The sequence below is a fragment of the Bufo bufo genome, chromosome 3 (assembly GCF_905171765.1).
Source record: "Bufo bufo chromosome 3, aBufBuf1.1, whole genome shotgun sequence".
Classification (NCBI taxonomy): domain Eukaryota; kingdom Metazoa; phylum Chordata; class Amphibia; order Anura; family Bufonidae; genus Bufo; species Bufo bufo.
In genome coordinates, this window is record NC_053391.1 from 676,706,168 (window position 1) to 676,724,575 (window position 18,408).

An 18,408-nucleotide genomic window follows, 5' to 3' on the forward strand; every position below is an offset into this window, starting at 1 on the left:
TGTATGTAAAGCCCCCGACTTATTAAAGTGTAACTCCACTGACATAACTGCGCGTAATCAGATTATTTAACATCCCCTACTTGGGAAGGGGTGATCTGGGAATTTGATATTAATGGTCTATCCTCAGGATAGGTCATCAATATCAGATCGGTGGGGATCTGACTCCCGACACCCCCTCCGATCAAGGAGCACTTCAGTGAGTGTTCCTTGCAGCTCACCAAGCACAGCGCCATACATTAGATAGTGGCCGTGCTTGGTATTGCAGCTCATCCCCATTCACTTGAATGGGACTGAGCTGCTCCTAGGCCAGGGGTGGGCAACCAGTGGCATTCCAGCTATTGTGAAACTACAACTCCCAGCATGCATACTTGCTCTGCTCTTCTCAGAACTCTTATAGAAATAAATAAAGCATGCTGGGAATTGTAGTTTCACAACAGCTGGAGTGCCGCACCCTTGTGACCCTAGGTCATATGACCGATGTACGGTCGGTGATGTCACTGGCCTAGGAAGAGGCCTAAGCACTCATGGAGCTCCATGGCTTCTTCGAACAGCTGATTGGCGGGGGTCGTGGGTCGTCGGACCCCCGCCGCTCTGAAGGATAGGTCATCAATATCAGATTCCTGGATAATCCCTTTAACGCCAAGTTTTACAGGATTGTCCTTAGTCTCTGTATAAACAAACAGATAGACATAGTATATTAGAAAGTTGTCTATCAATTCCATATCCTTTTCAAGATCTTTGCTTGCTGTCAGTGAGTTAGAACACTTGTTTGCATTCAGAGGCAGTAAACCTGTACATAGCTGCTCCAGCTGAGAAGTGGATACAATTGTATCCAGTTTAGACAATGCTCTGTGACCTAAGCAACCCCCGACCCAGACTGATACATTGTAGCAAACGAGCAGAGAGCTCTGTGAAACACCCAGAGCATTGTCTAGACTGGATACAATTGTATCCTCTGAGAGCAGGTCTAGATACCTACAGAGTACTGCCTCTGAATGTAACCATGAATGTCATTGTTCACTGACAGCAAGCACCTCTTTGAAATTGAAACATAAAGTAGTAGAATCTTTTCATTTATACAGTATATGAGGTGTGACCGACTAGACACCCACCGCCATCTGCATTGTGTGGCTGCACCTGGTACTGCAGTGCTGCCTGTTCAAGTTAATAAAGGTACCATATTTTTTGCCCTATAAGACGCACTTTTGCCCCCCAAAGTGTGGGGAAAATGTCAGTGTGTCTTATGGGATGAATACTAACGAGTGCTTCCATTATGGAAGCGCTCATTAGTACAGGAGGACTGGGAAGCAGTGAATGCAGCGCTCCCTGGGCTCTGTACTCTCCACCTCCTGGTCCTAGGCTGCTTATTGTGCTGTGACTGCGCACAGCGTGAGGACGTCGGCGCTATGTGACCTCACGCTGTGCGCGTAGGGACACAGCACAGCGTATGGCTGGAAGAAGAAGAGACCTGGATCCTAGGAGCGTCGGCGTCCGGAGCAGGAGAGGTAAGTAGATTTTTTTAAAACTTTTATTTGTTCTGAGGCATGGGGGTCCGATCTGATGTCTGACTGGGGGTCATTTACATTGGGGGTCTGATCTGAGGTCTTACTAATTTGGGGGTCTGGTCTTAGGTCTGATTGAGGGTCTGATTAACATTGGGGGTCTGATTGCTGGTCTGATCTGAGGTCTAATGAAAAATATTTTTTTCTTATTCTCCTGCTCTAAAACCTAGGTGTGTCTTATATGGCGAAAAATACGGTAGTTAGTAGTACCAGAAAGCGAGTTAGTAGTACCAGACACGGCCACACATTGCTGGGGGCCGGTGGAGTGTTGTGTGGTTGGAAACCCCCTTTAATTGGTGTCACTTGCAGTCAGGGTTCCTATTCAGACATTAACCATATTAATATAGCATTCATCACCGGTAAGTATACAGCGGTATCAAAGGCGCCATGCGCTCCGCTAAATGGAACAGTTTAGCAATTACAGGAGGATGTTTAAAAACGCTTTTCTCTGTGAAAGGCTTTACTGATTCATTAACGGAGACATCAGATGCTTCCCGTCCCAGCTGGGAAGGCGGCGCGCTGCTCATCCCCACGTACAAGCTCCAGTCTATTATAGATTCGCTTATCTCCGAATATGTCTGGGAGATTTACCCTACGGCTCTGTCATAATCAGCCCTGGTTGAGAGAGGAGAAAAGGAAATAACTGATGGTAACCATACAATGAAGAATGGATGGAAAAGCCACCAATGGTCCACCATCGATGAAAAAGAAGTCCAGAATCTGTCATCTCTGGGTAGACACATGAGCTCTAGACACAGAAAGTGTGGACCTCCAGGTTAAAACTTTTGGAAGTTTGCCCTTGTGTCCTGGGTTGGTTTGCTTCACCTGAGTACCAGAGGATCCTTGGTTGGAACTTCATATAAAGGTTTTGGTCAGGGAAGCCTTAAGAATTCCTGCCCCACCGTCCTTTCTGCAGTTATAAATGCACGCATTAGATCCTGGGTGGTCTACATGGGTGAAAGAATTGATGGTGATAACCCTGGTTATTAAAGACGGTAATACAGGGCTCAAGTAGACAAGCAGGTGATACTAACATCACTGGTGGTCTAGTGCATTGAAGGGGTTAAAGGGCCTCTGTCAGCAGTTCTGTACCTATGACACCGGCTGACCTGTTACATGTGCTCTTGGCAGCTGAAGGCATCTGTGTTGGTCCCATGTTCATATGTGCCCGCATTGCCGAGAAAAATGATGTTTTAATATATGCAAATTAGCCTCTAGGAGCAAAGGGCTCAGCTCTTTGCAATGTCAACGCCCCCGTTGCTCCTAGAGGCTCATTTGCATATATTAAAACCTAATTTTTCTTAGCAAGGCGAGCACATATGAACATGGGACCAACACAGATGCCTTCAGCTGCCAAGAGCACATGTAACAGGTCAGCCAGTGTCATAGGTACAAAACTGCTGACAGATGCCCTTTAACCCCTTAAGGACCCATGACGTACATGTACGTCATTTCTTTCCGGGACTTAAAGACCCGTGTCGTACATGTACTTCATGGTGATTGGGTGCAGGAGCTGCGCCCGCCCGATCAGCGGCAGGGGTCCGGCAGTCACTGATAGCCGGACCGCTGCTGCATGCGCCGGCATCGGTGATTTCACCCTTGATGTGCCGCGGTCAGCGCTGACTGCGGCACGTGCGATGTCCAACAGGGATCGAAGCTGCCATCGGGTCCCCGTGCTGCTGTGATGGGGACCCGATGGCATGAAAGGCAGCGCGATTCCTTCCTTCCTTTTTTTTTTTTTTTTTAAATGCTGTTATTGTGTAAACCTTAAGTAAATAAAAAGGATACATATTGGGTATTGCCGCGTCCGTAAGATCCTGCTCTATAAAAATATCACATGACCTAATCCCTCAGGCAAACACCGTAATTTAAAAAATATAAAAACTGTGTAAAAAAAGCAATTTTTTGTCACCTTACATCACAAAAAGTGTAATAGCAATCGATCAAAAACTCATACGCACCTCAAAATAGTGCCAATTAAACCGTCATCTCATCCTGCAAAAATCATACCCTACCTAAGATAATCGCCCAAAAACTGAAAAAACTATGGCTCTCAGACTATGGAGACACTAAAACATGATTTTTTTTGTTTCAAAAATGAAATCATTGTGTAAAACTTAAATAAAAAGAAAGTAGACATATTAGGTATCGCCGCGTCCGTAATATCCTGCTATATATAAATATCACATGACCTAACCCCTCAGATGAATACCGTAAAAAAAAAAAAAAAACTGTGTAAAAAAAGCAATTTTTTGGTTACCTTACATCACAAAAAGTGTAATAGCGAGCGATCAAAAAGTCATATGCACCCTATAATAGTACCAATCAAACCGTCATCTCATCCCCCAAAAAATGAGCCCCTACACAAGACAGTCACCCAAAAAATAAAAACTACGGCTTTCAGAATGTTTAGACACTAAAAAATCATTTTTTTAAAATGCTTTGTTCTGTAAAACTGAAACAAAAAAACTAGTCATATTTGGTATTGTCGCGTCCGTAACAACCTGCTCTATAAAAATACCACATGATCTAACCTGTCAGATAAATGTTGTAAATAACAGAAAATAAAAACAATGCCAAAACAGCTATTTCTTGTTACCTTGCCTCACAAAAAGTGTAATATAGACCAACCAAAAATCATATGTACCCTAAAATAGTACCAACAAAACTGCCATTTTATCCCGTAGTTTCCAAAATGGGGTCACTTTTTTGGAGTTTCTACTCTAGGGGTGCATCAGGGGGGCTTCAAATGGCACATGGTTTAAAAAAAACAGTCCAGCAAAATCTGCCTTCCAAAAACCGTATGGTGTTCCTTTCCTTCTGCACTCTGCCGTGTGCCCGTACAGCGGTTTATGACCACATATGGGGTGTTTCTGTAAACTACAGAATCAGGGCCATAAATAATGAATTTTGTTTGGCTGTTAACCCTTGCTTTGTAACTGGAAAAAATGGATTAAAATGGAAAATCTGCCAAAAAAGTGAAATTTTGAAATTTTATCTCTATTTTCCATTAATTCTTGTGGAACACCTAAAGGGTTAACAAAGTTTGTAAAATCAGTTTTGAATACCTTGAGGGGTGTAGTTTGTAAAGTGGGGTCATCTTTGGGTGGTCTCTAATAGGTAAGCCTCACAAAGTGACTTCAGACCTGAACTGGTCCTGAAAAAGTGGGTTTTAGAAATTTTCTGAATAATTTCAAGATTTTGCTTCTAAACCTCTAAGCCTTCTAACATCCCCAAAAAATAAAATGGCATTCACAAAATGATCCAAACATGAAGTAGACATATAGGGAATGTAAAGTAATAACTATGTTTGGAGGTATTACTATCTATTATAAAAGTAGAGAAATAGAAATTTGGAAATTTGCAAACTTTTCAAAATTTTTGGTAAATTTGTAATTTTTTTATAAATATATATTTTTTTTTTACTCAATTTTACCAGTGTCATGAAGTACAATACGTGACGAGAAAACAGTCTCAGAATGGCCTGGATAAGTAAAAGCGTTTTAAAGTTATCACCACATAAAGGGACAAATGTTAGATTTGCAAAAATGGCCTGGTCCTTAAAGGGGTATTCTCATCTTAATGATCACTGTTAAATCTGTTAATGATTTGACAGTGATCATTTTTGTAAATAAATTTTATTACCCAATTCCCGCCCTTTTTGAAAAAATAAGTCCCCTCTTACCTGATTGTTGTCTTTCGTCTCCCCTGGTTACGGCCACCTCTCGCCTGCCGAATCCCGTGGCCGCGCTTGCGCAGAAGACTGAAGATTTTCTCCCAGCCGGGCCGCGCAATGTCCTGAACGCGCACGCCACCGCGCATGCGCCATGATGACTTCTTCCTGGCCAGCATAGTACAGAGCTGCGAACGCGCACGCCGGCTCTGTACTATACAGGCCAGGAGTAAGTCACCATGGCGCATGCGCGGCGGCGGCGTGCGCGTTCAGGACATTGCCCGGCCAGGAGAAAATCTTCAGTCTTCTGCGCAAGCGCGGCCCGGCCGGGAGAAGACGTCAATCAAGCTGACTGAGCCCGTCCAGCCGAATCCAGGAAGTGAACATCGGGCTCGCCGCAGGTAAGTATGAAAACTGCTGATGGGAATACTCCTTTTAAGGTGAAAAGTGGCAGGGTCTTTAAGGGGTTAATACTTACTGTACATGCTTGCTGGTATTAAAGATGTCTCTGCAGCTTCCTTTTAAAGTGGAATGTATCATCTATTTTATTTTGTTTTTACTAATTGATATCTGATACTGATACATATTGGTTTTTCAGTGTGTCTTTATTTTCAGTTTAAAGATATGTTCACTTGTATTTTCTGTACATGATTATGGGGCGGCCATTTTGCCTGAGCTGCTGTTAACAGCAGTTCAAATATATGCTTAACAGCAGCCACATGGACCACAGGAGCCTGTAGTGTGCAGATGACTTACTGATTACTGTGGTGTGAGACTGTGCTGTGTGCATGCTCTATGACCTGGGCAGAATGGTCATTGTGCAGGGAGGGAGAGGAGTTGAGCTGTGAGTGACATCAGCTGTTGTGAACAACGCATCCTGTGTTCTCTTCCTATAGATGTTACATAGATAATAGAGGTGAAAAAAGACATAAGTCCATCAGGTTCAACCAAGCGATAGGTGGGGACACGAATCTGTCATTGTCCTCCTGATCATAATAGGATAACTGCTGAGAAATGAGCGCTACAGAACGAGAAGTCTCAGCAGAATGTTTTAAAAAATACGTTTGACATAAAAACCTGATTTGGATCAGCTGCAATCAGCCGTTTTTAAGATAAACACATTCCCTTAAACCCGTGCCGCTCGCAGAGCACCTGCAGGGCAGAGGATAGAGAGAAATGAGCAGCTGTGATTTAACAGCTTCATAGTTTTCTCTATGATCGGGACAGAGAGCTTCATGAGCAACAGACATGCTCTGTTGGGGTCAGACGCTACTGTTCTCTTGACTCATGGGCCCAGCGTGCTGCAGGGGAGAACCCCATTTTTAGCTAAAGACTGGCCAAATGATTCGCTGCTGAGGTTTGTGCATAGATACAGTGCCTTGAAAAAGTATTCATACCCCTTGAACTTTTCCACATTTTTTTTACGTTATACTCAAAAACTTTAATGTATTTTATTGGGATTTTATGTGATAGACCAATACAAAGTAGCAAGTATGTGTGAAGTAAAAAGAAAATGATACATGGTGTTTAAAATTTTTAATAAAAAAAAAATCGGGATAGTGTGCATTTGTATTCAGCCCCCCAGAGTCAATACGTTGTAGGACCACCTTTTTCTGCAATTATAGCTGCAAGTCTTTTGGGGTATGTCTCTACCAACTTGAGGGTCGTTGTCCTGCTGGAAGGTAAACCTCTGTCCCAGTCTGAAGTCTTTTGCAGCCTCTACCAGGTTTTCCTCCAGGATTGCCTTCCCTGTCCCTGCTGAAGAAAAACCTCCCCACAGCATGATGCTGCCATCACCATGTTTCTCAGTGGGGATGGTGAGTTCAGGGTGATGTGCAGTGTTAGTTTTCCATTTTGCATTCAGGACAAATAGTTCAACTTTGGTCTCATCTGACCAAAGACCTTCTTCCACATGTTTGCTGTGTCCCCTACATGGCTTGTGGCAAACTGCAAACGTGACTTCTTATGGCTTACTTTCAAAAATGGCTTTCTTCTTGTCACTCTTCCATAAGACCAGATTTGTGGAGTACACAACTAATAGTTGTCCTGTGGACGGATTCTCCTACCTGAGCTGTGGATCTCTAATTAGTTCTCTCCTTGCCTGGGCTGTCAGTTTAGGTGGACGGCCATGTCTTGGTATGTTTGCAGTTGTGCCATACTCTTGGGATATTTTTTTCATAACCTAACCCTGCTTTACACTTTTTCACAACTTTATCCCTGACCTGTCTGGTGTGTTCCTTGGTTTTCATGATGCTGTTTAATCACTAATGTTCCCTAACAAACCTCGGAGGCCTTCACAGAACAGCTGTAGTTATACTGAGAATACATTACACACAGGTGGACTCTATTTACCAATTAGGTCACTTCTGAAGGAAATTGGTGACACTGGATTTTATTTAGGGGTATCAGAGTACAGAGGGGTTAATACAAATGCATTTCACATTTTCCAGATTTTTTTTTATTAAAAGTTTTGAAAACCATGCATCATTTTCTTTTCACATTATACGCACTTACTACTTTGTGTTAGTCTATCATATAAAATCCCAATAAAATACATTTAAGTTTGTGGGTGTAACATGAAGAAATGTCGAAAAGTTCAAGGTGTTTGAATACTTTTTCAAGGCACTGTATATAAGAGTTTGTCTTTCACAAACCACAGAACTCACAGGTTGTATGTGGTATTGCAGCTCCATCCTAATTACTTCAATAGAGCCGAGCTGTAATATCAGACACAACCCCTGGACAGGTGTGGCGCTGTTTCTGGAAGAAAGCAGTGATGTTCTTCTAATCCTGGACAACTCCTTTAATCCTTGATGTGATCGCTGCAGACATAGAATCTTCATTCTGTCTGTGGTTACAGTGATAGCTCCTGAGATCTCTCACAGATAATGGTTAATGCCTAGTGTCTGCCGCGGCCGCGCAGAGACAATAGACAGATTGACGGAAATTTTGTGTGATATCCAACAATTTCCAGGGAGAAGTCTTCCCGAAAAATAACCAGTTGTGAACAGAACATGTCATTCTCTTACTAATAATGATGACATCCGCTGTGCTGTATAGAGGGAGCAGGATGGGGGGAAGGAGACGCAGGCAAATAATCTCTGCTGATATCTCACTATGTACAAAGGGGGATTTCTTATAATAAGACCGAGGAGCGGGCCGGAACATTCTGTCTGCTGCACGGAAAATAGGATTAGATCATAACCCAACCTTCATCTTCTCTTAGGTAAAGAAAGGTAGAGACTATCTATCTAGCTAGATAGATAATTAGACAGTAGATAGATGTGCGATAGAAGATGTGAGATAGATAAATAGATATTAGATAGATAATGGATAGATGGATAATAGATAATTAGGTAGATAGATAAGAGATAGATAGATATCTCATATCTATCTACCTAATTATCTATCTATCTATCATCTATCTACCTAATTATCTATTATTTATCTATCCATCTGTCTAATATCTATTTATCTATATCACATCTATCTACTGTCTAATTATCTGTCTATCTATCTATCTATTATCTATCTATCTCATATCTATCTATCCATTATCTATCTATCTATCTATCTACAGTATCTATCTCCTATCTATCTATCTATCTATCTATCTATCTATCTATCTATCATCTATCTACCTAATTATCTATTATCCATCTATCCATTATCTAATATCTATTTATCTATCTCACATCTTCTATCACACATCTATCTACTGTCTAATTATCTGTCTATCTATCTCATATCTATCTGTCTAATATCTATTTATCTATCTCACATCTATCTACCTAATTATCTATCTATCTAATATTTATCTATCTCACATCTTCTATCGCAAATCTATCTACTGTCTAATTATCTATCTGTTCATCCATCTATCTATCATATATAGTTCTGGATCGGTAGGGTCTTCTCAGTGACTACCCTCAGATGACGTCACTTGCTGTCACTGCTGTTACCACGGTTACCTGCGGAGCCCTGACATCTGTAGTAATACATGGCAGGCGCGCTGTGTACTTTATCAGACTAATCTCAGTGACAGAGTAGAACAAACCATTTACTCAGCAGACTAATCGAAATCCGATAGCGCAGGATTTACTGGGGAGGCTTATTGATGAGGCGTCCGCTCTTATTAGGGACATCATGTGCAATCAGTGACACATGGCGGCTATCACCAGGACATCCAGCACTTATGGAAACTCCGATTTTGTCCACTGAAATTAGTCAAAGCTAGTGCAAGAGAAAGTGGAGATGTTGCCCATAGCAACCAATAAGGATGCTGCTTTCATTTTCCAAAGCACCCCAGAGAAATAAGAGCTGGCTTCTGATTGGTTGGCTGGGGCACGGCACCACTTTCCCCTTGCAATAGCTGAGCTCCACTTCCTGCTGACATCCTGACAAAGTCGGGTCATCTCTGCGGCCACTGATTGGCTAAGAGACATTCACAGCCACTTCCTGTTGTGTTGGGACATTAACAGGAAGTGGTGAGTAGCAGAGACCCCGGCATCATCACAATAGCGGGGGGAATCTATGAGATCAGCATAAGCTTGTTTGCTTTTCTTTAACCATCTGATGTCCATGCAACATTTCTTTTGTACTGGAATAGGGGTTATCCCAGGAATAATGTAAAAAAGTGAGAACCAGACATCATCTAGTACATGGCAATCTCCTTCTAACAAAGGTAGAACCAGCCCTGTACCTCACATGGATCCAGAGATCTCCCCATTCATTGCTCTGCTAGATTTATATCAAGCTGGCAGCTTAAGGGGAGTGTCCTTTCTGCTGCAGCTCAGTTGAAGGATGAGACTGAGCATGTGCGGCCATCTCAGTGAGCAGGACAAAGAAATAAGAAAAGAAACAAACAGCAGGTGGCGCTATACAGATAGATTTTATTGACTAACTCCGTAGTTATGATACATTTTTAATTACATGCAATTACAAAAGTATTCAGATCCAGGGACTGGTTTGAAAACTGTAGAATATTTTTTTGCGGAACAACCCCTTTAAGTATGGAGCTGCAAGGTTTGCTGTGATTTGAAGTGTAAAATTCATAATCCAGCCTTTATCTTCTCTTGGGTAAAGAAAGCAATGAAAGCGATGATCTATCTATTTAAATCTAATCTAAATGATATCTAAATTACATTAAAAAAAAAAAATCTATAAAGAAAGTGATTTTAATAACGTATGCAATATACTTTATTAGGAAATTTTATGTACTTAGCATTGCTAGGGAGAATCCGTCTTTAGTGTGTACTAAATACTGAAAAGAGCTAAGTGTAATACACAGAGACAGGCTTCTCAGCCTGCCTCTCCTCTCCCCGCCCCAGCTGCTGCCTCCCTATAACTAATTTTCAAAACTGACTTTTTGTGCCCATAGCAACCAATCACAGCACAGCTTTTAGTTCACATTCTGCTCTTGAATAATTAAAGGGTTACCCCATGACTAATGTAAAAAATAAAAATCGGAGATCACATAGTAAATAACAACCTCTGTCTAACAAAGCTAGAACCAGCCCTGTACCTTACATGGATCCAGCGATCTCCACATTTATTGCTCTGTTAGATTTATATCAAGCTGAAAGCTCAAGGGGAGTGTCCTTTCTGTTGCAGGCCAGGGGGCGTGTCTCAGCTCTCCCTATCACAGCTCAGGAGGCAGTTGAAGGCTGAGCAGGTGCGGCCATCTCAGTGAGCAGGTCAAAGAAATAAGGAAAAAAACAAACAGCAGGTGGCGCTAAACAGATACATTTTATTGAATAACTCAGTGGCTACGCAAAATTTTTAATTACATGTAATTACAAAAGTATTCAGATCCAGGTGCTGGTTTGAAAACTGTAGAATATTTTTGTGGGACAACCCCTTTAAAGCTACAGTATAATAGGTTGCTACAGATGACAGTCAGTTTTTCTTTTAGAGAATTTTGATAAAGCTGTCCTGTGTGTAACACCTTGTGTAGGGGATGATACAGCCATTTTCTCTTTCATGTTTTTTTTTTATTATCCCTGTGTCACCCAGCTTTTCCAGAAACTAATATAAATAATAGGTTTCTAGGCAGAGAGCCCCCTGTATTAAAGGGCTATTTTCATCTTAGACATTGGGGGCATATCGCTAGGAGATGCCCCAATGCCTAATAGGTGCGGGTCCCACCTCTGTGACCTGCACCTGTACCTAGAATGGAGCCCGCAAAGTGCCGGAGAGCGCACCGAGCATGCGCGGCCCCCCTCAATTCATTTTAAAATAGCGCTCGCCTATTTTTTGACTGTCTAATTGAACGGGAAGAGCACCGCGCAAGCGTGGCCACCGCTCCATTCACGTCTTTAGGGCTACCCGGCTATTTTTGGCAATCCCATAGAAATAAATTGAGGGCGGCCGCACTTTGCGGGTCTGTTCAAAGTATAGGTGCGGTTCCCAGAAGTGGGACCCGCACCTACCAGACATTGGGGGCATATCCTAGCGATTTGCCCCCAATGTACAAACTGGGAGTACCTCTTTAACTTATTGCTGTCCCTTTAAACATATTATTATTATATTGTCATATCTGTTTGTGGAGCAGCTGAGTGATATCCAATATGGTCGTCATAACGTCCCTCAGCAGATGCTACCCAGCTTTCCCAATCTCATGAGTAGCAAATTAGCCTAATTGTGTGATGATACATCCCCCCACTTTAATATGGCTTCATAACCCGGCAGATTTTCCAAACTAGCATCTAGTAAGGTTGTATGATGACGGCCATTCAGCTTTCCCAGACTTGGGAATGCATCCCTCACTCCCATATAGCTTCGCAACTAAGCGGATCTACCATTATGGTATCTAGGAAGGCTGTATAATGGCGGCCATATTGGTTGATCACTCAGCTTTCCCAGACTCCTGAACAGAAAGTCTGCCTATCTATGTGGTAATGCATTCATAACATAACCAGGCAGATCTGCCGCTCTGCTATATAGAAAAGTTGGATACTGATTACTGTGGCGGCCATCTTGGTTGCCACCCAGCTTCCCTCGTACACAGTCAGCGGCTACAGTCTGTTGACATAACCCGGTGCAGAGCTGGAGACCTTTGCCCTGTTTACTTGGAGGGGTAAAGTTCCCTAGTGAATGTCACAATAACCCGGGATGGGAGTAGTCATCGTCCGCAGGAGTAGTCGCTCCTCAGTCCGCAGCCCGTGCACTGACCGCTCCTCTCTCTCCTCCACAGCTGTGTAAATGAGTATGGAAGATTATGACTTTCTATTCAAGATCGTACTCATAGGGAACGCTGGCGTAGGGAAGACCTGTCTGGTGCGGCGCTTTACTCAGGTAAGGACGTCTCCATTCATTACGTGGTGGGGGGGGTATGGACTGGACCGGACCGGACGAGGGCTGCGTGGCGACCCCCCCTGGATTGTGGTGGAATTGCGGTTTTACTGTGTCCCCCTTTTACAAGTAGTCATGGCGATGCTTCCGGCCTAGGACTGTAATGCCACCATTTCACCACAACAAGCTGGTGGTGCCCTGGAGCCAAGTTTTAGATATGATGGGGCCCTTAGAGAGCGGGGGCCCAATCTTGGTGGGTTCAGATCCCTTTGCAGCGCATTGTTGACAATCAAGGGGCTACAAATTATATATCGCGTATGGAGCGGGGGCTGGGCTGCAGTACCCCAACATGGTGCTGTCTGCTTCCGCTCTGTACACTGTATAGATTTCTCTGCCGAAACAGCCGATTGGTGGTGGTGCCAGGAGTTCCGATATTGATGACCTATCCTGAGGATAGGCTATTATTATCTGTAGTCCGGAGAACCCCTTTAACTGTTTATTGCCCATTGTTTCATTGTTATGGCGGCAACATATTTTGCAGCGTTGCCATCACCCTCATCGGTCTCTGCACCCAGAGGGCTCCTAATGGCATATCCGCAATTCAGGCACAATTTTGTAGGAAGGGAAGGCATGTTTTTGGAGGGTGGGAGTGCCCAGAGGAAATCTAAACCCCCTGCAGATGGTCGGATTCGAACCCAGGGCCTGAGTGCAGCAATACAACAGTGCCTACCACTAATCCACAGTGCCTACCACTGAAGTGTGCCCCCCCCCCCCCCCCATAATACTTACCGGTACCTCTGCTCCATGGTTCTTCTCCCACTCACTTTCTGCCGGCTGCAGTAATCTGTATAGATCTATAGATAAGCGGCGCCTGTGCAGTGCCGCCTGTCTCACTGATGAGTATTATCCTGCACCTTTCATTGTCCAGACCTTTCATTGACTGTCTTTTTCCATTTCACAGGGTCTTTTTCCGCCGGGCCAGGGGGCCACCATCGGGGTAGATTTTATGATTAAAACTGTGGAAATAAAAGGTGAAAAAATAAAGGTGAGATTATCGATTTTATATTCTAGAGGTTTTTTTTCTAATGCCAAAATTTCCAGCTATATAAAGGGGAAGAGGGAGCACTAAACCTTTATACATTTGTTTTAAAGGGGTTGTATAGAATTAGAGAAACAAGTTTACATTATAACGGTACTATTTATGTGTATGGGATAGAAGTGTTATGTATGTCTACGTCAAGGCGGTATTATTTATGTGTGGGTTGTAGAGGTAATATTGATGTGTACATTATAGTGGTAATAGAGATGTGTACAGTATAGCAGTACTATTTATATGTACATTATAGGGACAATATTGATGTGTACAGTATAGCAGTACTATTTATATGTACATTATAGTGGTAATAGAGATGTGTACAGTATAGCAGTACTATTTATATGTACATTATAGTGGTAATAGAGATGTGTACAGTATAGCAGTACTATTTATATGTACATTATAGTGGTAAGAGATGTGTACAGTATAGCAGTACTACCGTATTTATATGTACATTATAGTGGTAATAGAGATGTGTACAGTATAGCAGTACTATTTATATGTACATTATAGTGGTAATAGAGATGTGTACAGTATAGCAGTACTATTTATATGTACATTATAGTGGTAAGAGATGTGTACAGTATAGCAGTACTACCGTATTTATATGTACATTATAGTGGTAATGGTGATGTGCACAATATATAGCAGTACTATTTACAGTATGTATATATTATAGTGGTAATGGTGAGGTGTAGAGTCTGTTTGAATACTATGGTTTTACGTACCAGGAAATAATAAAAAAAACATCTGGTCCTTAGAAGGTCCTAAAATTATGTAACTACAACCTCAGATGAAGAACAAGCACACAACAGATTCCACCGCGTCATTATTTATTCACCAAACATGATGCAAAACTGGAAAAGTCATGTGTGAAATACGAAGTCTACCCCGCAAATCAATAGCTTGCAGAACCCCCTTTAGCAGCAATGACCTGAAGTAATGGTTCTCTGGATGACTTTAGCAGTCTCTCACATCGTTCTGGAGAAACTTTGACCCACTCTTCTTTACAATGTTGAGATTTGTGGACAATCCTTTATGCACAGCTCTCTCACGGTCCTACCAACGCATTTCAATTGGGTTGAGGTCTGGACTTTCACCTGATTCTTTTGATTCCATTCTGCTGTAGATTTGCTGGTGTGCTTGGGCTCATTGTCCTGTTGCATGACCCAGTTTCGGCCAAGCTCTAGCTGTTGTATAGATGGCCTCACCTTTGACTCCATAATACTTTGGTATACAGAGAAGTCCATGGTCGACTCAATGACTGCAAGATAGTGCAGATAGTTTGGAAACGGTTTTATAACCCTTCCCAGATTGATGGGAAGTACCAATGGCTTCCCCGAGATCATTGCTGATGTCTTTGCTCCTTAACACACGCCTGAATGCTCCAGACCAGCAAACTGCCAAAACTTCTGCTTTTATAGAGGTGTCCACATTTGCTGATGATCAGTTAATCAAGGGCATTTGGTGGCTACTTATCTTCTTGATCCCTAGGGTATACTTAATTTTTCACACACAGCTTCTGGACTTGGGCCTAGTCCTTGTAGAATAAATGATGGCACGGTCGAACCTGTCGTGTGCTGTTCTATATCTGAGGTTGTAGCTACCCAATTTTAAGACCTTCTATGGACCAGATGTTGTTGTATTGTCCTGACAGATAAAACCATAGAATTCAAAGAGGGTGGACTTTGTTTTTCTCAAGCCTCTAGGTCTAACTGCCTCTACTATGGCCCAGTAAGCTTCCACGAAGGGTCAGTAAGCCACTACTAAAGCTTAATAGGTTTTTACTAAGGTCCAGGTTGACTCTCTTTTTATGCCTGACCCCACTGTTTCTAGTCTAGACACTTGTTCTTCCCAATCCAGCTCTTCTGTGAACCTTTTGATATTGAGGTCATCTTTTCTGTTCTACTTAATGTGGTTGAGTCAGGCATTTTCAGTATAACTGGCGCCAGGGAACTGATTGGGGTTTGCGTAATAATTTTGTAGGTTTGATAAGATCCTGCCTGTTCTGTTCATATCTGAACGGAGCCTCTTGTTGTTTTGCTGAGTGGAGTCAAATTGCTTTTTCTAAGAGTCACTACAAATCTTGCAGCTTTTCGGGGCAGAGCAGCTGGATCCTATTATCACGTTCCGCTCTTTGACTATAAATCTGGAAACGCGCGGAGAAGGATCTGCCAGCTGGATTCGGTAGAAGCTTAGCGTGTGTTTTTTTTTTAAAGTATATGTATTGCCAATTTCGGAAAAGCTAATATTTCTCCATTTTTCTTTTCTTTTTTGGTTCCTTAGCTCCAGATATGGGACACCGCCGGTCAAGAGAGATTTCGTTCCATCACCCAAAGTTATTACCGCAGTGCCAACGCATTGATTTTAACCTATGATATAACGTGCGAGGAATCTTTCCGCTGCCTTCCGGAGTGGCTGCGGGAAATTGAACAATACGCTAACAATGAAGTCATCACTGTGCTTGTGGGTAAGTCAGGGCAGTTTAACCCTAAAACTGACAAATTCGTAACCTGACTTAACCTCACGGAGTCATCATATAATTAATATTAGCCCCCACCATCTGCAGTAACCTACATTCCTTGAGGAGCGTGACATCAAAGATGAGCAGGAATGATATGTTCTTCGACCACAGTGCCCCTAGTGGTAGCACATGTGCTCTACATACTTACTCACAATTATTGCTCAATGAGTGGACGCAATCTGCTAAATCTAATATATAAAGCTGAGTGTATGTGTGTATGTATGTATGTCCGCTAAAGGAATCCGCACCGTCGCATTTGCAATCACGAAATTTGGCACACAGGTACATCAGGTGTCCAGGAAGGTTTTAGATCAGGTATCAGCTCTCTAGGACGTACCGTTCCTGAGATATTCCCAAAAAATGCATTAGCCAATAGAAGCTTGGTCACATGACCCTTATCAGCCAATAGAAGCTCGCAGGTCCCCCAACCTCCACATACACAGTTTTACTCCAGGTTTCCATAACAACCCAGCCATTCATCTTCACTGCTGTAGGAGCAGTGGCGACTCTAGAAACAATACATGGGGGGGGGCACATAAGATACCACAGTCAAAAATGGGGGGGCACTAATCATTTTCAACACTTAATCATACTACTGAAAAAAACTAAATAAGTATATATAAATAAGATTACAAAATACGAGAGTATTGCGGTCTGCAGGGATATATAATATATAATAAAACAATTTACTTACAAAAGAAGCTATTCAGTCGTCTGCTGTGCCGTCCTCTGCTTGCCTCCGCGGATTCTTTCCCCTTCTTTCTGTCTCTCCTCAGTGCGCAGGCGCACTGTTATGGGGGGGATCTGTGGATGACACACTGTTATGGGGGATCTGTGGATGACACACTGTTATGGGGGATCTGTGGATGACACCGTTATGGGGGATCTGTGGATGACACTGTTATGGGGGATCTGTGGATGACACACTGTTATGGGGGATCTGTAGAGGACACACTGTTATGGGGGATCTGTGGATGACACCGTTATGGGGGATCTGTGGATGACACTGTTATGGGGGATCTGTGGATGACACACTGTTATGGGGGATCTGTGGATGACACACTGTTATGGGGGATCTGTGGATGACACCGTTATGGGGGCATCTGTGGATGACACACTGTTATGGGGGCATCTGTGGATGACACACTGTGATGGGGGCATCTGTGGATGACACACTGTTATGGGGGCATCTGTGGATGACACACTGTTATGGGGGATCTGTGGAGGACACACTGTTATGGGGGATCTGTGGATGACACACTGTTATGGGGATCTGTGGATGACACTGTTATGGGGGATCTGTGGATGACACCGTTATGGGGGCATCTGTGGATGACACACTTATGGGGGCATCTGTGGATGACACACTGTTATGGGGGCATCTGTGGAGGACACACTGTTATGGGGGCATCTGTGGAGGACACACTGTTATGGGGGATCTGTGGATGACACCGTTATGGGGGCATCTGTGGATGACACACTGTTATGGGGGCATCTGTGGAGGACACACTGTTATGGGGGATCTGTGGAGGACACACTGTTATGGGGGATCTGTAGAGGACACACTGTTATGGGGATCTGTGGATGACACTGTTATGGGGGATCTGTGGAGGACACGCTGTTATGGGGGCATCTGTGGAGGACACGCTGTTATGGGGGCATCTGTGGATGACACACTGTTATGGGGGCATCTGTGGATGACACACTGTTATGGGGGCATCTGTGGATGACACACTGTTATGGGGGATCTGTGGAGGACACACTGTTATGGGGGATCTGTGGAGGACACGCTGTTATGGGGGCATCTGTGGAGGACACGCTGTTATGGGGGATCTGTGGAGGACACACTGTTATGGGGGATCTGTGGAGGACACGCTGTTATGGGGGCATCTGTGGAGGACACACTGTTATGGGGGATCTGTGGAGGACACGCTGTTATGGGGGCATCTGTGGAGGACACACTGTTATGGGGGCATCTGTGGATGACACACTGTTATGGGCATCAGTGGATAACACTCAACCACAACCACACTCAAACCCAACTGGTCAAACTTGTTAAATGGCTCCCAAACACAATATGCACAATAACCCCCCCCCCCCCCCCCTCCAACACTTAATTAACCCCTTCATGGATTAAAAAACCGTTCAAAGCATAACACACAGCAATGGGGCTGGGTGGGCTGGCAAGGGAGGGGTTACTAAGTGATGGATGGCCCTGTGTTTACTAGGCAAGCACCTCTCCTAACTGTATTCCCCCCCC

The 18,408-nt window shown here is 43.4% G+C and overlaps 1 protein-coding gene across 1 annotated transcript in view; it reads left to right on the forward strand.

Annotated features, from left to right (window-relative positions):
• RAB30 (RAB30, member RAS oncogene family) overlaps positions 1 to 18,408 on the forward strand; it is a 79,797-nt gene that overhangs the window by 57,391 nt on the left and 3,998 nt on the right. The window contains exons 2-4 of the mRNA XM_040426400.1: positions 12,431 to 12,531; positions 13,490 to 13,573; positions 15,911 to 16,094. Of these exons, the coding sequence (XP_040282334.1) occupies positions 12,439 to 12,531; positions 13,490 to 13,573; positions 15,911 to 16,094 (361 nt within the window). The 5' untranslated portion in view covers positions 12,431 to 12,438. The remainder of the gene's footprint in view (positions 1 to 12,430; positions 12,532 to 13,489; positions 13,574 to 15,910; positions 16,095 to 18,408) is intronic.